Source organism: Conger conger, chromosome 1 (assembly GCF_963514075.1).
Source record: "Conger conger chromosome 1, fConCon1.1, whole genome shotgun sequence".
Lineage (NCBI taxonomy): Eukaryota > Metazoa > Chordata > Actinopteri > Anguilliformes > Congridae > Conger > Conger conger.
In genome coordinates this window covers 84597895-84618124 of record NC_083760.1, presented here as the reverse complement: position 1 = coordinate 84618124, position 20230 = coordinate 84597895, and the positions used below count along the sequence as shown (strand labels likewise).

The following is a 20230-nucleotide window of genomic DNA, read 5'->3' as shown; positions in this document are numbered from 1 at the left end:
ACACTGTTGTCTTCAGGGTACCCTCTAGCTTGGGGTACGTTACCAGCGCTTTGTGGCTAAATGAAACTTCCCACTGTGCAGGTGACAGAATGGGAGAGTGGTAAAATGGGGTATATTTAGACTGCCACCCCCAGATAGGGCCATCACCTGAGCCAGTAGATAGCAGCGCATCGCCTGTTGGCGTCAGCTCAATTTCATCAGTCGAGGGGACTAACTGAAATGTTCTATGAGGACTTCCAGGTAAATGAATTAAGTTACAGCACATTCCCAGGGTTTAATGAAATGGAACTGTGCCCAATTGTGCCATGCATGAAACGTGAGGCGTTTGAGTGTGTGTGTGTGTGAGTGTGTGTGTGTGTGCGACTGTGTGTGTGTGAGTGTGTGTGTGTGTGTGCGACTGTGTGTGTGTGAGTGTGTGTGTGTGTGCGTGTGCGTGTGAGAGTGTGTGTGTGTGAGTGTGTGTGTGTGTGTGCGTGTGCGTGTGCGCGTGCACGTGTGTGTGCGTGTGTGTGTGTGCGTGTGCGCGTGCACGTGTGCCCGTGTGTGTGCGTGTGTGAGAGAGACGGACAAAACGCACGCGTGACTGCCGCCATTTCAAAAAGTGAAATACAACAAAAAAGAACTGCCTGTGAAAACAATTCACTGGCATATGAAAATGAATTCAGCGTTTCATATATGAATAAAAGCTATAATCCATTAAATGGAGGGGGGAGCAGGCTCTTCGTACCTTTAATAGTAATCAGCAGGAGCGATAGCAGCGCTAGGCACCGCATATTGTCTGAGGCGGAGGGGGGAGGGGTCAGTGGACCACAGACGTCTGAAACAGAAAAACACACCAGCTTCATCATCATCATCATCAGCAGCAGCTCCGCCGACTGGGCTACCATTTAAAACACAAAGAAATATTAAATATTACAAATATTACAAATTAAATATCCCTCCTTAATATCCCCCCCAAGTTGATTAAAAACAAAAAATCATTAAAAAAAAACAGCCCTGGGAGAACAGGTTCCTGTATCCTGTACTGAGTTAGCTTGATAACTGCACTGAGTAAAACCCACAAAGCAGGATTACTGAGTTAGCTGGATAACTGCACTGAGTAAGAACCACAAAGCAGGATTACTGAGTTAGCTGGATAACTGCACTGACTAAAACCCAGTACAGCTCTTTTTACTGAACTTCATGAACTGTTGATTTATGAACTTCATGATTTATTTAATTGTATTCTTCATTTAACCAGGTAATCTGATGGAGCCACATTCTCCAGTGAATACACATACAGTATATATAGTATAGTAACACAGCAAGCAAACACATGACCGATCCAGGGACCATAGACAACATTACAGTAATATTCATGCCAACAAATTCAACTTTTCCGGTTACCAGTGCAACTGTAGTTTGTGGTGTGTGCAAAGGCTCAGGCTCCCTCAGTATATGTAACTCTCAGTTGCAGTTCCTCTGACATGCACCGGGGGGGGGGGGACCTCTTAAACCCACTCAGCCTGGCAGTCCTGTCCCTCTCTGCGGAAAAAAACCAAAACAAACAAGTGACATCAGCGGCAGGCGATGACGTCAGCAGCGGGCGATGACATCAGCGCCAGGCGATGACATCAGCCCTGGCGATGACAAAAGGATGACAAAAGGCCCGGGCCGGCGACTGAGCTCACGAGAACGGCACCTGCTCCCCCTCTCCCGCGCGCGGACAGCACGCCAGTGTGAGGGGCGGCCATAATCGCTCATTATGACGGGCCCCGTCCCGTCCCGCTGAAAGGGCCACAGTGTGAGGCCCCGACCTGGGGGCCGCGCCGCTTGACTCATCGCCTCCCGGCTCGCCCCTCCCCCTTCCCATAAGGCCCCTTAATGCACCTCCGTTCAGGACGCGCACCACAGGCCAATCACTGCGCTCTTGTGTGTGCGTGTTCGTGTCTTCCTTCACGAGCGGCGGCAGCCGGAGGCCGGATCGCGGAAAGAGGCGTTGGCACAGATGGCGGGCCTAACGGCGGATTTGGTAGCTGAAGCCCGGACGATTAAGGAGCGGGAGAGTTCCCCCCCCGGGCCGGTATCGGCGCTAATCTCCTCCTGTCCGCGCGGTATCGGCGGAGTTCTGCAGGAGCGTCGTGACTGCTGTCCCAGCCACGCGCCGGGATTGTGCCGCTGGAGGAACGAGCTGGGCAATCTGCCGCGGGCCAACAGCCCCCCCCTCCCAACGTCTAAAAAAAGCTCTAAACGCACTCACACTCTCCATCGATGCGCCAAACACCAAGCAAATCTTTTTGGGTTCGGTTCGGTTGGCTTACACAGGGCGGGGACCTGCGGGCGAATTATGTGCTTATCTAGAGCTCAGGGAGATACACAGGCAGCCAATCAAAGGTCACCACAACAACTAACAGTAGTTCATATCACCGCCATTATTGCCCAGTTTTGTTTGTAGAAAAAGTACAGTGTAGCTTTAGGGCCGTGATTGTGAAGGGCATACACATATACAATGACCTGTAAGTTTGCGCACATTCACATTATTGTTAATAAAGCTAGGCACTTAGGCCCAAAATGATAGGACAAAAAAGAAATCCCAGGCACAGAAATATAGCCTGATCGCCTTTGGAAAGGCTCGCAAAGATCAAATAAATATGAGCAAACATGAGATCCCCAAATCAGCTACTGTGCGACAGCACACTAAGAAGCTATTGTACTGCAGGCACGCAATCCAACAGCAAACACTCGAAGGCAAACCACTCTAACAATTAAAGCACTCATGTAAAAACACACACACATGCACACACAAACACGTGCACAAACACACACACACACACACACACACACACACTGTCCAGACAAACAAGACAGACTGTGATTCAACAACACGCCTCATACCAGCTTCAGTCGGGGGGGGTGAGGACGCTCAGGCTGCTGTCCCTGGATGAGGAGTCCTGTTTTTCCACGGAGAAAGGTCTTCACAGCTGGACCCTGGATGGGAGAGGAGGAGAGAGATAGAGACCGAGGGAGAGAGAGACGGGAGGGAGAGAGAGAGAGAGAGAGGGGGAAAAAAAGATTGCGTTAGCTGCAGGCTGTTGGAGAGCGTGTTGTGGGCAGTTTTGAATATGCATTCAGATGTTTCTCTCCCCTTCTGAGTCCTACACTGTGCATTCCTCTCTCCTTTCCCTCCTGTCGTCGCTCCCTCGTTCTCTCTCTCTCTCTCCCTCACTCTCTCCGTCTCTTTCCATCTCTCTCCCAGTTCCCCCTGTGCGATCAGCAGGGTTTCATAACCACACGCCGATCACGCCACAAAGTGTGTGTGTGTGTGTGTGTGTGTGAGAGAGGACCCTTGTGCCCCATGGTGTGTGTAACTTTGCTTCAAGGCCACAGTTGGCCAGGAACATCTTTCCAACAGGGCTATGGCTGCATCCTCTGGCACAGCCAGCAGAAACTGCACACCGCCTGCCACTCAGGAAACTTAAAATGGAGCGCACTTACACCAAAAGGACCAATACCGATACTCATGCTCAAAAGAACAAAGATAGTCTGACAAAGATAGATATGCAGATGTGCTCGATTGATCTTGCCCGGTGCAACTGAGCCAATCAAGAGAATGTAATGGTTCCAATACACAAGGCAAACTCAGTAAACACAGAAAATAATTTGAATCCAAAACAATTACATATTTCACCCAGGTCTGTTGGATGGATGGATGGATGGATGGATGGAGGGATGGATAAGCAAAACAGCATGGCAGCATCCAACTGCAATGTGCAATTGCCCCTGCCCAAGTCACCATAAACATGGGCGGCCTGTAGCGTAGTGGTTACAGTAAGTGACTGGGACCCGCAAAGTCAGTGGCTCCAATCCCGGTGTAGCCACAATAAAATCTGTTGGGCCCTGCATTGCTCCCGGGTAGGATTGTCTCCTGCTTTGTCTAATCAACTGTACGTCGCTCTGGATAAGAGCGTCTGCCAAATGCCTATAATGTACTGTAATGTAATGTAAACATGTATCACTGAATGCTCCATAGGAAGGGGGTGAGAGGGCAGAGTCTCAGCAAAGAGCGGGCTGCTCCGTCATGTGACTTCATCTGCCCATGCATCCCATTGGCTGGCAGATTACACGGCCATTAGAAGAAAGACCTGTGGTTGGTCCAGACTGCCATTAAGGGGGTGGGAGAGAGGGACGACTGAGAGTTGGAGATTTGAAGGGAATCTCATCCCACATATATAAATAAATAAAGGTTAAGGGCGGGGAGTGGGGAGTGGGGAGTAGGGGGGGGGGGCCGCAGTGAATACAGCATTCATGAGCTGCAGTTGTACAAACGAACACACCGCATGCCATACCAACCCACGCGTGCTGCACACACACTCCGTGACGCGTCCCTGGTGGCAACAAAGCTGCTGTGTGACAAAACGCAGCACAAACTCCCCCAACCCTCGGTCTGTGGTTCAGCACTCAATGCAGAGCGGGCATGCATCCTAAAATGGCGGTGGTGGGGTACGGAGTTTAAGGAGACGGCCTGTAATCCACTTCAGTCCCATGGTTCCTGTATCTTTTTTGTGAGGCACTTAATTTTCACTGTGTCAGAAATATCGTTGGATATACTGTATATAAACACCCTATAACATATTTACAAGCTATATACATGTACACTCACTGAGCACTTTATTACGTATTTATTAGACTTTCATTTGCTGCTGTAGCCTATCCACTAAAGCTTTGTGTGTTCAGAGATGCTCTTCTGCTTCTGTTGGTTGGTGTGGTTATTTGCGTTACTGTCACCTTCCTATCACCTTTCACCAGTCTGGCCCTTCTCCTCAGACCTCTCTCATCAATAAGGCGTTTCCATCCGCAGAACTGCTGCAGAAACCACTCTGTCTGGCATCAACAATCACAGTCAAAGTCACTTAGATCACATGTCTTCCCCATCTGACATTTGGTCTGAAAAACATGTCTTAAAAGACCATGTCTGTGTGCTTTTACACATTTAGTTGCTGCCACATGATTTGCTGATTAAATATTTGTATTAACAAGCAGGTGTACAGGTCTACCTAATAAAGTGATCACTGAGTGTATGTCAACTTAAATATATGCTGTCTTTTTTGCTCTGTTTTCAGTGTTTTTCTTTTACCATATCTAAACCATATATTTTTTCATTTACTATAATTCCCTTTGGAATGGCCTGTTTTATTCTCTAGTCTGGAGTGAATGTCCTTCCTCGGTGCTGGAGAGCGGAGAGGAGCAGGTGTCTCGTCTCATAGCCAGGACTGCGCTTTGCAGTCGACACACCGAAGGACACACTTCCTGCGCTGATGCAGCAAACCTCTGGGCTCTCTTCAAGCAGAGCGAGTCCTTAGTGATGCTCTAGGGGAGTAGCCATGCCGAATGTGCTCTTTCCTCCCTGGGCGTTGACAAAATGGCTGCCACTGGTGCGGCTTCTGAGGAACATTTATTTCGCAGGAAATGCGAACAGACAGCCCTTTTAATTGCGTTACCATCTACAGAGCCGTTTCAACTCATCATCCTGAATAAAAGTGCCTGTTATTAAGCAAACAATTCATGCAAAGCTAATAATGCCTATCACCAAGTAATATTAATGTTTGCACACATTTTAAACATATTAATATAACCACTAAAATAATTTGGAGATAAAAATTTACATATTACTGAGAACACAAATATGATAATGCAGTTTGTGTATATTCAATATTTGTGTGCATATGAATGTCCTAGGGACTACTGCTCAGCAAGTAATGCAATTACACTGTCTTCCTAGATTAGTCATATTCACACAAACATTTAGTTATCACTATGGTATGTTTCCCACAGTCTGAAGATTTTCCGTTAGCCTGTCCTCTGACTCCCGTCCCTCCCCTGTGGAAGAAAGGGTCTTCGGAGAGGACAAGAGCAGCATTATGAGCCAGCCTGTGGGCGAGCGGTGTACTGTGGCAGTATGCGTTTATCCGCCGCGCAGCAGAGAGGCTGCGAAGGTCTTTCCTGGCCTGTGCGCACAGCAGGAAAAACCTCAAAATGGCGGCACTGTCTTCGCAATTAGCTTCCAAGCCGCTACACTGAATGGACAAAGGCGGAGAGGACAGGCAAACGAAAAAAGAAAAAGGATGATATTAACCACAATCAGGCCGAGTCTTTAGGAAAGAAAATAAAGGAGTACTAGCCCTCACAAATGGTTGAGTTCATTATTCATAAGCGTTAAAGCATTAAATAATAAAAATTGCCCACTGAGAACTTTTAGAAATAATCTTATTAAAGCACACTGTAAAAAGAGTACTTTTTAAATTTAGACAAAAAATATTTAATTTTGTTAAATAAGACCAATAAATATTACCAGTGAGATGAGCGTTTATCCCATTCAATGATTTGCCAATAAGGTCACTTATTGCATATAGGCGTAAGGAAATTTCACGAGTCAAGCAAACAGCAACTTAAGGCTGAAATGTTCTTCTTGAGAGAAAAAAAAAATGAGTCTCATCACAAGACAAACACTTAAGATTTTGCTTGGCATCCCAAATATTCTCTGAACCAAAATAAATTAAATAAGGCCAAACACAGGGCAGTCAGTGACCAGTGCCAAACACAGGACAATCAGTGACTGGTACCAAACACAGGGCAGTCAGTGACCAGTACCAAACACAGGGCAGTCAGTGACCGGTACCAAACACAGGACAGTCAGTGACTGGTACCAAACACAGGACAGTCGGTGACCAGCGTTAAATACAGGGCAGTCAGTGACCAGTACCAAACACAGGGCAGTCAGTGACCGGTACCAAACACATGGTAGTCAGTGACCGGCACCAAACACAGGGAAGTCAGTGACCAGTACCAAACATAGGACAGTCAGTGACCAGTACCAAGCACAGGACAGTGACCGGTACCAAACACAGGGTAGTCAGTGACCAGCCTTATACACAGGGCAGTCAGTGACCAGCCTTAAACACAGGGCAGTCAGCGACCAGGGGACTGGTAAGTTTTTCCATGACAGGCCCTGACGCAGCTTGCCCAATACGAATGTATCCAGCAGCTCACAGATAAAACGACCAGGGGTACAGATGGTCTATAAACAGCCCCCCGTCACACCCTGCACAAGACCAAAACCCGGTCAAGAACCATACAGCCCCATCTCGGAATCGATCCAAACGCAATTTATAGCGTTATGCATCGCCTCGTGTCAGCAATGCCTGCGGCACCTCAGTACAGTCCATGTAGCCAGCATGGAGCGGACCGCCATCAGCGCGAGCTGTCGGTCAGCCAGCATTTAGCATTAGCGCAGTTGGCATTACAGCTGCAGTACCGCTAGCAGCAGGGCCATCCGCCAGCTATTTTCCATTTTCTTAACAGTCCATCGCGGCTGCTTCGCCTCATCTAGTTTGCGCGTCAGGTGTGAAGACAGTCTGGCCAATCAGTAGCACTAATTGTTCAGGTAATGAGGGGAAAAAAAGAAACGCAGGGCCGAATTTGGATTCAAGAGCCAGATTTTAATATCTGAGCACTAGCAGACCAACTGTTAGCATCGAGCTTGGGGACGCTGTGATGTGACCCAACATTGAGAAGACATCGTCGCAGGAACATGCAGATTAGTCCAGGGGATCTCACTTCAGCAAGTCAGCTGTAGGCGGAGATTTAAGGGGGTGGCGGGGGGGGGGGCAGAAGGGCATGTGGGGCGGCCTGTAGCGTAGTGGTTAAGGTACATGACTGGGACCCACAAGGTCGGTGGTTCGATCGCCGGTGTAACCACAATACGATCCGCACAGCCATTGGGCCCTTGAGCAAGGCCCGTAACCCTGCATTGCTCCAGGGGAGGATTGTCTCCTGCTTAATCTAACCAACTCTACATCGCTCTGGATAAGTGCGTCTGACAAATACCATTTATGTAATATGTACATGCATGCCACTCCCCCAGTAGCTGATGGGGAATATCATGTCCCCCAACCTGGCCTGTGGATCAGCACCCCCCAGCCCTGCCTGGATTGAAACGCAGTGGTTCAGCACAGTCCTGGCCAGGAAAGGTGTGTGACAGCAGCCACCGCGACCAGCGGATGTAAACAGCTAAGCAGAGCCCAGGAAGCATAGGCGCGGGCAAGCAAACGAAAGGAAGAAAGAAGGACAACGAAAAAGGTAGTTCGGTGGACAGCTACACAGAGAAAATATACGCAGTCGAACCTCAGAGAATCGAAAATGAATGAAGGCCATTCGGAAGATTTAAATTTTTTGAAATCCTAAAAGTGAGACTGAAATGTAAGCCACTCCAATTTGAGGAAATATTTATTTAAATTCTCTTCATCTTGAGTAAATATACCAATAACCTCAATGCCATTTGCCCAAAAAATAAATGTCAAATGAAGTGCAATCAAATAAGCTAACCAACAAAGGCTAAACTTGTTTTGCCTCAAAATTGCCAAATCAGAAACAAATGCAAATAGAGACATAGGCAAAGCTCTTGTGGCTCAACATCAGTGGTAAGTAAATTTTGTCCTTTTCTTTGTCTTTTTTGACGCAAACTTTGTTTCATTTAAAATGATTTGCCTGCTTCTCGTTTCCATTCAACTGTGAATTTTGTCCTAGTCCTTTTTGTATGTCAAAAGCAGTACTTTCCTTGTAGGCTACTCTTTAGCAATAGCCTTTAAGATCACTCCCTTGTTTAATTTTAATATAAGTTCTTTCTCAATGAATAGTGGTACTCAATTGCGTTTTTGTACACATCATTTGTTATTAATGTTATACTTTCGATTACGCACCCTGTTTCGTTGACCAAACTTTTCGGTTTTCTGAGTTTGGGATCTCTGAGGTCTAAGCATAATTTTGTCTACTTGAATCTCCCAAATGAGCAGCTTGTGATCCCTGTGGGGCAACAGGGGACTGGGTTAGGAGGAGGGAGGGGGGAGATGGAGGGGGTGGGGCGGGGGTGGTGCAAGGGAACATGGGAAGAGAACCAGCGTCACACTGACACACCGCACGCGAGGAAGGAGATGTAGAACGTGAGAGGCTGAGAATGCAGGAGATGACTGTGTGTGTGTGTGCGTGTGGGTGCGTATGTGCTTGTGTGTGTGTCAGTGCATGTGCATGTGTGTATGTGTGTTTGTGTGTATATGTGAGTGTGTTTGTGTGTATATGTGTGCGTATGTGAGTGTGTATGTGTGTGTGTGCGCGTGTGCGAGCATGCAGGCAGAAGTATACGAGCACGTTCATTCTCTCCCTGGCAGTCCTGTCCTGTCGCAGGTCCCAGTGTGGCTAATCCCTGCGCAGTTCATTCTGGGCCCCGCAGGCAGATGGTAAACCCACAGGGGCCTCTCCCTTTATAGAGTGCTTTCTTCCTCCTCCCAGCAGGGGGAGACAGGAGAGGGGAATCACACAGCCCAGCCAGGCAGCCAGCCACCACAGAGGACACACACAGTCACACATATACAGCCATCCATTCCACACAAAAGCGTTGATATGTACAGTAATTCACACCTCAGCACACAGAAACAACTGCAATAATCATACCCAGGCATACTGAGTCATACAGAGTCAAAAATCTGTGCTCTTCCTGTCTCACACATACTGGCCCCTCATACACAACAATCGTACAGAGATATTCCAAACAAAGATAAAGCGGATTTAGAGGAACCTTCACATTAATTCTTCCCCAAACCTTGTGTTAAGTCCAAAACTAATTATTTTTCCTTTCCTTGTCTAAATTCACCAGGACATATGCAGCTAAAGTAAAATTAATTCAACTCGACCAAAATTGGTACAAAATTGTGGAAACGATGCCAGAAAAAAGCATCGTGGGAGATGTAGTCAGAACGTCGTTCCTTGTATGAGATGTAGCCAGAACGTAGCCTACTTCCTGCTGCACAAGCTTCACAAAGATTCCCCTACCGCAACAGAATCTAGGCATCTCTGCGTGGGAAAGGGGAAAAAATCTGTGCAGTAATTAACGCATGGATGCGCATTGAGGTCCCCTACTGTATCGCTGCCTAACTCTGACACCTTCCAAAACCCTCCCACAGAACCGGCACAGCTTTTCAGCAGCTTGTCCTCCCCGTCTCTGCATCACCACCAGCGATAACGCGGCTCCGACACCTGCCCGCGAAGCGCACCCCGCAGAAACGCGAGCGCAGGACGAGCCGAAAGACCCATTATAATAGGCTACACTGTACTAGCATTACTTAACGGATGTTCTAATCCAGAAAGATGTATTGAGGTGGCGAATGTCCGTGTAACTCGCAGTAATACAAAACTGCGATAACTATAAGGCACAGAAGCCCACTAATAATTAATAATCACCAATGTTAACAAACGAAACAATGAAATTATTATAAATGAAAGTAAGTACCATTAGTCATCTTTACACAACTCCACCAACAGCATTCTGCCACTATTTCACAGACCGGGCACCCAGATACTAAAATAGACTATGTATTTTACTTTAACCGGGAAGAACTAAAAGTTTTACCGAGCAGGGTTTTGAATCAATGTGTTCTTCCTTATACACTTCAAAAAGTTCAGTGTAAAATTGGTCCGGATGGAATCATAAACTCTCTTAATGTAGTTGATTTAACACTGAAATTGGACTGCGTTCTGTGTCTGACCACAGATTCTTTGGTTGTGTGTGGGTAGTACATATGAGTAAATCCAATGAAGGGGATCTCGGGTTACAGCTTTGTAGGCTTATTGAATTAAAGCTTCACAAATTTATCAAAACTGACATAATCCAATTAATCATGAGCATAAAGATTTATTTAAATCCTGTGGGGGACTGAAGGATCTTAACTTTCGACTGATTCCTACTGATTTAACAGCACCAAGCATCCATGAATATGCTTTAAAAATCAACTGTATAACATACTTGAACACACCTCAACCTCTACTAGAAACACCACTATAAATGTTATGGAGATGTGGAGGTAATAGTGATGCGATTTCATTTAACGCATGTTGAAAATAACAAAGCCATAGAAAGTATTTACAAAATACATACACATTCACTCATTTCCATTCAATAGCGATGCATCAAAATAAAAAATACAAAATATTAAGAGACTGCATGCACATCATTTGGCATCATACAGCACAAAACGATCCCTCAAAATACAACCACCAGAACAAAATTCAAGAGGCAAAAATGCAATGTATCATTAGTAATACAACTTTTTTTTTTCATGTTGCCGTGACTCACCAAACGCATTAGTCCATAGGCCCTTCTGCCCGAGACACTGTGGCAAGTACCCAGTTCAGCTCAAACACACACGCGCACCACGGACTGTAGGCACACACGCACACGCACGCTGTACGCATCAGCCGGACAGAGGTTGTGAGAAGGAGCAGCTCTCCTGCTAACTTCTGTACCATGCCCCATTGGGGGGAGAGCCCCCCCGCCCTGTCCACCCCCATATGGAGATCAGTCTCTCCTATACCCGCATTGTTCTGACTGCTGGCCCTGCCATTCATAAAAAAACCACACGCTGACAGCTCCACAAAGGGTCACTCTGTCCCACTCAGCACCCAGCAGCCACGACCCTGAGCCTCTGCCCTCCAGGCCTGGTCATCCCACAGAAAGATATCCATTTATTTTACCGGACAGAAACCAGCGCCTTTATTTATTTTCATTTGATGGAGTGCGCCTCCGTGTTTAGTTTTTTGGATTTCCTCTGGGATGGGCAGGGTGGGAGGGATTGGGGGGGGGGGGGGGTGGGGGGGGGGGTGGGGAGGACACTATGGGATTGCCAATTTCAGTTTTTTTTTTCTTTCTTTTTTTGGAGGGTTAGGGGGAAGTTGGTTTCTTTTGTTCATTTTACGACGTGTAGCCTTCAGAACTGACTGGTTGTGGACATTGGTGTGGAAAGGTGTGAAGAGTGTGTGGATGAAATAGCGCTCCTTCCTCTCAAACAGCACATCCCTTCATCCTAGGAGGATTGAGATAGCGAGTTACTCCAGAGCCCGATTTGCACTGATTCTGGCCCAGCAGTGCTGACTGAGCAGGTTTGGTCAGGAGTCGCTTACTGCTCACAATGAGTTGTGCTATTCTTTCCACAAGCATACTGACATCAGTCATTGAAGACATGGCCCAAAAAAATGGCTTATCTTCCACTGCCAGTATCCTCTTCATCAAATGATGAAATTAGCACTGTTTGATTATATGTGTGAAATTACTTTTGATAGCTCTTGATTGAGCAATTTGCATCAAAGTGTCAGCCAGCCAGTTGCTGGATAGTGCTTTTAAGGAGAGCAATGCATTTACAAATGAGTACTAGTACCTGCTTGACTATTTGCTGGTGTGAGACTTCTGTCAAGAAAATAACACAAACTGCCTGTATTTATTTCTTTAGTATTTTAGAAATGCAGTTCCTTTAAGCGCAACATAACATACACATGAACAGAAAACCAATGGCTTCAGTTAATTCCTCATTAAAGCCCTGCTCCTCCCTGGTCCAGCCCTGCTCCTCCCTGGTCCAGCCCTGCTCCTCCCTGGTTCAGCCCTGCTCCTCCCTGGTCCAGCCCTGCTCCTCCCTGGTTCAGCCCTGCTCCTCCCTGGTTCAGCCCTGCTCCTCCCTGGTCCAGCCCTGCTCCTCCCTGGTCCAGCCCTGCTCCTCCCTGGTCCAGCCCTGCTCCTCCCTGGTCCAGCCCTGCTCCTCCCTGGTTCAGCCCTGCTCCTCCCTGGTCCAGCCCTGCTCCTCCCTGGTTCAGCCCTGCTCCTCCCTGGTCCAGCCCTGCTCCTCCCTGGTCCAGGCCACGCTTCCACACATCCTGGAGCTACAGATTCATCCCCCTCCCCTTTGAACTCCAGATTCTACACCCCTCCATATGGACTTTAGTTCTAAACATTAGACCTATAGGCCAGCAAAGGATGGGCAAGCCCCTCCCGAGATTTCCTCCCATTGGGGAATTTTTTTCTTGACACTGTTTGAGGGGTTTTCTCCCGGGGAGTCGTTTACCTCGTTCTATTGGGGGCTTAGGGCTGATATGTTTAATTCTCTCTGGGTTACTCTGTAAAGTGTCTTTGTGACAGTCTTCTGTGAAAAGCACTATACAAAACAAAGTCTTCCTGCGTAAAGTGGCCCACGACCAGAGAAAGGTTTCACATGAAACACGAGATTGCGCAATCTGAGTGCCACAGACCTCCCGTTTGCTCTGCTTATAGTCATCACACGTGAATTAGCTAAATTAGCACGAGGAGCGAGCTAATACTGCCAAGGAGGTCATCGGAGGTACTATGCCACGTCTATTGCCCTCATTCTGCCCTGCCAGCAAACCCCAACATGTGAACACCAAGCAACACCATCTGACCAACCACCCAAAACCAACCAAACAGAGCTCTGGTCTGGGTGGGGCAATGGTAGATGGAACGGAAGCAGTCCTGATGGAGGACATGGGCAGAAAATGGACCACAAACCACAACCTTTTTTTTTTTTTTTTGGGGGGGGGTGGGGGCCTTCTCCTTCTCCTCCTCTGACATCAAAAACCCTGCCTTGGCCTTGGACAACAGGCCAAACCTTAGAACGAGAAACAATGGGTATCACCCCCCCCCCCGCCTAATACACCAGCACCCCCTCTCCTGCAAGACCCGCCCCGCTCCCCACCCCCTCCCGCTCTCCGGACTCATCCCATCACAGCAGCTCCATTGTCCCGGGGTTCTGGACGGGGAGAGGAACAGGGCAGGCCGAGCCTGACACGGGCCGACACTGGGAAGTTGATGCTGATACAGATAATTGTCTTTTAATGGCAACAATCCCCTTTTCTCCCTCTCTCTCCCTCCCTCTCTCTGCTCTCTCATACGCCGTTTCTTCTCTCTTTCCCTCTCTCCTTTAGGGTGCAGTCGTCTTGAGGAGCATTAGCTAATTCTTGGGGGTGACCCTGCCCCCCAGCCTCGGCCCTGTCATCGTGTGGTCACAGGCGTTGCAATGAATCAGGTTTTTGGTTCTCCACTGAAACACCCACCCCCCGCCCGCCCCCACCCTGACCACCATTGTCTTCTAATTCCTGAGAGGAGAGATCTCTGTACAGTGTATGATGTAAGTGTGTCTCTGGCTGACGCGTGTGTGTTCCAGAGATCAGGACAAAAGAGAGGAGACGAACAATAAGAGGAAGACCGAGAAGAAGAGTGGCCCCATTGTTGCGACCTCGCCCGTCGGAGCTGCGTGAAGCGTGGCAGGCCCCAATGGGCAATCAACAGAGATGATTCATAAAGCCATGGATTGGCATGGAGGCCCAAGTGCAGAAGCCAGCTCGGACAGACACCTCGCCACCAGATTGTTTTAAAGTTGGAGCGAGAGGGGGATCGAGAAGAAAAGAGCAGTATGTTGTGTTTTAAAGTTGGGGAGAGAGGAGGGTAGAGAAGGAGACAGCAGTATTTTGTGTTTTAAATTCAGAGAGAGGGGGATAGAGGAGAGAGGCCTCATTGTTCCGCTGCTGGAGAAGCAGAGAAGTGTAAGGGGCATCACCACTGCATGTCTGTCCACCACTGGGGCTCAACACTGGAAAAATATCTGTCTTTTTATTCTTGCAATAATATTTTATTTTCTCTCAAGGAGAAGATTTTAATTCTAAACATAAGGCTAAAATGACTCATTAAGAGTGATACATGTTTTGGGGCTTTTGCAGGCCACTGGAGCCTGCACCCCAATATGTGAAAAAACATTTTAATAAAAACATACTCTTCAAAGGGTTAAAATATGGTTACTGTACATCCATCCTCTTATAGCCCTCGAACCCTGGATCATGCATATGGGTGGCCTGTAGCGTAGTGGTTAAGGTAAATGACTGGGACATGCAAGGTTGGTGGTTCTAATCCCGGTGTAGCCACAATAAGATCTGCGCAGCTGATCTTGAGCAAGGCCCTTAACCCTGGATTGCTCCAGGGGAGAATTGTCTCCTGCTTAGTCTAATCAACTGTACGTTGCTCTGGATAAGAGCATCTGCCAATAATGTAATGTAATGTAATGGTACCCATCGCCATTTCCAACTCTGATGGCTTGATCATATGCTCTTCGAAGGGGCTTTTTTCGCTGTGAGATATGGACTGGTTTAACCGTGCCTACTTGAATTGCTCACGCACGACACTCCCTGGATGCAGCCTGGCTCACAAGGTGCTGGCTCTTTGATAAGATACCAGCTGTGTGTACAACAGGTGGAGGAGCTTTCCTTCACAGGGCCCCTGCCTTATGGCCTAATCTGCCTTTGCTATGTTTCAGCCTCAGATGCACTCTCTGTCTTCAAGTGGAGATTAACTTACCTCTTTAGGTAATCGTTTTGTTAACCCCTGTGTAGTATTAACATTCTGTATACTCCCCTTGTCCTAAGGGTCAAAAATGACCCGCCTTCACTAAACCCATAAAATAAAGCAGCTTAGTTTAATTTTAAACCCCAAATCTATTTTGCATGAAGAAACACACCTGTCACTCAAATTTTGTCATCAAAAAAGATCATTCAGGCGTTTTCCTCTGCTGTTAAACATTGTGGCGGGTCATTTTTGACTCTTGAGACAACACAAGGGTGAAATATGTGTGGGCAGGGTAAATCAGGACCATAGAAATGTTATTTCAGGTGAGCTGACTGCATGTGCATACTGTGTCGTGCTGGGGTACTGCCTGCCCAGGAGTGGGTATCCAGTTACATTTACGATTTACATTTACATTTCAGTCATTTGGCAGACGCTTTTTATCGATAGCGACTTACAAGTGCATAGGTTCTTCCACAGGATAAAGCATCAAATCCATAATTAGTCAAATACTCGTGAAGGGCTGTCCTAAATGAAAAGACTCCCTTTTCTTCACATCTTTTAGATATACTGCCATAGCATTTAGCACACTAGGGCTTTTCCATATGAAAATCAAAATGCTAAATGGTCAGGATTTATATAGCGCTGTGCAATTGATTCTGTGCCTTCTCGCACCCCGAGTGTTCAGACTGCCTCACCCTCTGACGGCCACACCACCTACATCACCCCACCCGTCTCAAAGGTAGGGATGTGACCGGAGAGATTGGCCTGAGTAGTCCGAGGTGGGATTTGAAAACTCGGCCTCTCGCCCGTCCAAAGAATTGCCAGACAAACGTTGTCTATTTTACCAGCTAATTTAACTACTTCTGACTGTAAACTACCCAACCAATTTTTATTATTTATTTTGTTTATCAGGGACAGTGCACATTAATCAACATTTTCAGTTTCCACATCAATGCTACAAAGTTAGCTAATGAGCTAGTTTTCACCTGTAGTCCCTAACCTGCATGTCTGTGACTTCCTCTGCTGGATCGCTCATTACAGTTCTGTTTCCGTTCATTCTAGCTTCAGTATTACAGCGGGCCAGCCAGTGAAGGATGGGCTATATAGTCAGGTTCCTCCAGACTATATTTCTTCTTCTAATAAATCGGATATTTTCAGGCTAATATTTGTGTTTTTCTTTCCAATTGGGATTTTTTTTACCTTAATTTTGTACTCTTTTGAGTTTTATTTTTGCCCAATGTTCTTTTGTGTTTCCACTGAGAAGCTTCTTTGTGAGAGTGTCCCTGTAAGAGGCGCTATACACATCAAATTGAATTGAACTGACCTGAACCAGGGCTGTCATGTTAATGCTAATGCTAATGCTAATGTAAATGATAATGCTAATGCTAATGGGTTCCGCTGCTTATACCATTTAGCTGGAGCTGGATTTGAGTTGTCAAATTAATTTGTTTCTTCCATCAGGCCACAATGCTAAAATCTAGTTTCTTTTTCCACCGTTCATAATTAAATAATAAATAGGGGTGAATTCAGGTCATTTGTGACACTTGTTTGTAAAGTCAGTTCAGAATTTAAACTGGAAGGTCAGACTGTTGGTGACTCAAATTATCTGAATTCACCCTACATTCTGCTCATTGGTAGACTTCACTCTTACCTGTTTTATGCTATTGTGCTGTTTTGTATTACCTGATGGATTTCTCCCATCACAAATGTTACAGCATCTAAGTGGCAGAAGAGAACAGAACAGCCCTATGGTGTTAAACCGGTGATGAAATGGAAAAAAAGAGACATGCGCTTTTTTTAGGCCGCAAGTTTTCTCCAAAACTATATCGACAGCAGCCTATATGTCGAAGAGGAAGCCCTGCACACATAAGGGCATAAGAATGTTTGATAAAAAAGGACATTTGGTCCATTCTGGCTGGTCATTTTTGCCTGTGGTCTAGAGAATATCTGGAATACACTGCATCAGTGGTTTTGAACGCCCTACTATACTACATGACCTGGCAAACAGTTCCATTCTGTGTGCAAAAGAAAATTACACGATGGTATCAATGTGAAATTGTGAAACTTTTATCAAACTGTCGACCACACATTCCATCTTTTTTCAGCTGAAAAACCTTAATGCCTTCTCTTATCCACAAGAGTACTCATTTTAACCCTCTGATGCAAGATGAGAAATATATGCATAGAATGCTCTTAACTGCACATTCTAATACTGAAGCCACAACCACTACTCCTAATTTAAAGTTCTCACTTTGAAGAAAATAAAACAAAAACGTACACTTCAAAGGATTAAAAATGCAAAAAATATATTAAAACATCTGCTCCTAGTTTCATCCAAGTGATCCTGAAAAGGGTTTTTCAAAGCTTTCAAAGCATCTATAGCTTCAACTGTATATCTTCGAGTGAAGTGACCTGGTACTGCCTTTATAAATAATTTATAACAACATATTTTGATTAAAATAAGACTGTGGTTTTGAAAAATTAAGTCCAATGTGTAACTGTTAAGATTTTTCTTTTTGCCCACATTCATTTAATCAATTGGATATCATCAACATGGTACTCACAACCTAAAATCAGCATATCTAAACTGGTCTACAGACATACGTACTGTATAGCCAAATCCTGCCAAACAAACAAAGCTGAAACAAGCAATGGATGGACTATGAAAGGGGGTAAAACAATCAACAGTTAGCATTTCTTGCATCAGTAGCATTTAAAAAAAAATGGCGGTTATGGGTGCAATGGGGTGGGAGAGAGAGAGAGAGAGAGAGAGAGAGAGAGAGAGGAGAAAAGAGAGAGAGAATGGCATGAGAGAGGGACAGAGGATGGGTGAGAGAGAGAGGATGGGAAAGAGAGGGAGAGAGAGAACCAAGGGTTCGATTCCGAAAAAGAGAAAACATTAGCCCTGTTCTCTATAAAACACACATTCAAAAAACAATAATTCTGAATGATTCCATCTCAGTCACGTGACAAACTGAGACAGACTGAGAGAGGTTCTACAGCTACACCACAAACAGCTCCTTCTGTCCTGTCCCAGCACAGAACCCAACCCTTCTGTCCTGACCCAGCACAGAACCCAACCCTTCCACACTTCCACCACGTGCCCAGGGAAAAGTGTACCTTATGATACAACACTCTCTGTGCTCAAACTGAACACAGCTGTGATTGGCTTTCACCGGACTGTTCACAGCTGATGACACAAAACAGAAACAACGTGTGCAGACAACACCAATGGTAAATGGTTGGCATTTATAGAGCGCCTTCATCCAAAGCATTGTACAATTGATGCTTCTCATTCACCCATGCATACACACACTCACACACCAACGGCAATTGGCTGTCATGCAAGGCACCGACCAGGTCCTCAGGAGCATTTGCCGGTCAGGTGTCTTGCTCAGGGACACTTCGACAGACCCAGGGTGGGACTGAACCGGCAACCCTCCGGCTGCCAGACCCCTGCTCTTACCGCCTGAGCCAATGAGACGACTGCTCTTACTGCCTGAGCCAATGAGACGACTGCTCTTACTGCCTGAGCCAATGAGACCCCTGCTCTTACCGCCCGAGCCAATTGTATTTCATTGGCAAACTGTCTCAACAACACTGGATATTAACAATCAAATCTGTCAATCATGCAAAGAGAGATAGAGATACACGCAAATATAATTTAAAAAATCACCATATAGGAATACGTACTGAAATGTAATCACATGGATAGTGACAGAATTTATCAAATCCGAGTACTCCACATACGGAAGGCATGGGTGAGAATTAACAGTGAGAATATTTCCAGAATATAAGGTTCCTGGATAATGTGAATAATTATGAATGGCTCTCTGTTTCTCTCTGGTCCCAAGAAAACCTCAGACACACACACACACACACACACACACTGTAGCTCTTACCTTGTCCGCGCGTCCATGCAGAAGGAGCGTTCAAGCCGTAATGCCCACCGGACAGAACTCAGTCTGTCCTCCTCTCTGCCTTCCCTCCCTCCCTCTCTTCTTCTATCCCTCCCTGCCCATCCCTCGCTCATTACTCCCACTTCTCTCTCCGTCCATCAATCTGACGGAGCCAGGGGGAGAGGGAGGGGGAAGGCATGCACACACAGCCACTTAATTCTTCTTATTTTTAAGAAGCCCCCCCTGGCCGCTGCATGTTACGAGATCGTTATATTAAGTTTAGAGCCGTTTTTATGGCTGAGGTCAACACAGGCACGAGAGAGGGGCTGCGGGGATCCAATTAAGGTGAAACATTTCGATGCGGGGATTCGTTTCATCTCCTTCGCATAAAAACAGGAAAGTCAAATAATACAGCGCTCTGAGAGCGACCCAAGGCATCCTCCGCCTGCATCGTCCGCTCCAAAACATTACTGATAATTCAAATATTATCCCGTAAACATACTTCGTCCCTGCTCCCTCGGAATCTCAACGTCAACGTTTTTTTATTTTTTTTTATTCTTTGACACTACAAATGTTTGTTCTTTCATATTGTAATGCTAGAAAAAGACTTTGTTTCTTTTTTTTACCAACAAGTGTTTTCAGAGACTACGCAAATGACTGGTCGGAAAGATTCGGGTAATTCAAAAGAATTTGTCTTCTCAGAGGCAGCGAAGCTTCTTGGCAGCGATGTGGTTCCTACACCCATCAAACATGCCTGAATGAAAATTTCCCCATCACCCCACCAGTAGTTTCCGCTTGTAAAATAACAAAACCAATCAAATACAATGTTACAACTGGGCTCTGAACCAAGATTCTTGTCAGGGCTGGAAAATCATTGCTGGAAGCCAATTGCCAATTCCATACAGTACTGTGCAAAGGTCTAATGCATATGTAAAGAAAAATCCATAGTGAAGAAGCTTTAAAAAAAAAAAAAAAAAAAAAGAGTTTCTAAATATAAAAAAATTGGACTCGCGCAGTGAAACTAAATCAATTCAATATTTTTAGCTCTTATCTGCACTGCCCTGCAGTTTTACAAGAAATCTTCTGCGGACTGTGACGGTCTCGCTTGCTTCTGGCTCTCCAGGTAATC

At 46.1% G+C, this 20230-nt stretch overlaps 1 protein-coding gene across 4 annotated transcripts in view; it reads right to left on the bottom strand.

Annotated features, from left to right (window-relative positions):
• mag (myelin associated glycoprotein) overlaps nt 1–19195 on the bottom strand; it is a 36747-nt gene extending 17552 nt beyond the window's left edge. For 3 of the 4 annotated variants that reach the window (XM_061248535.1, XM_061248551.1, XM_061248560.1), the window contains exons 1-4: nt 19105–19195; nt 2875–2967; nt 1387–1524; nt 728–817 (exon numbers count right to left, since the gene is read on the bottom strand). In XM_061248535.1, coding sequence (XP_061104519.1) covers nt 728–773 — 46 coding nt within the window. In that variant the 5' untranslated portion in view covers nt 774–817; nt 1387–1524; nt 2875–2967; nt 19105–19195. Of the gene's footprint in view, nt 1–727; nt 818–1386; nt 1525–2874; nt 2968–11161; nt 11282–19104 lie in introns of those variants that run through there. The other variant, XM_061248542.1, reaches the window with a different exon arrangement.
• Between the last annotated feature and the right edge of the window lie 1035 nt (nt 19196–20230).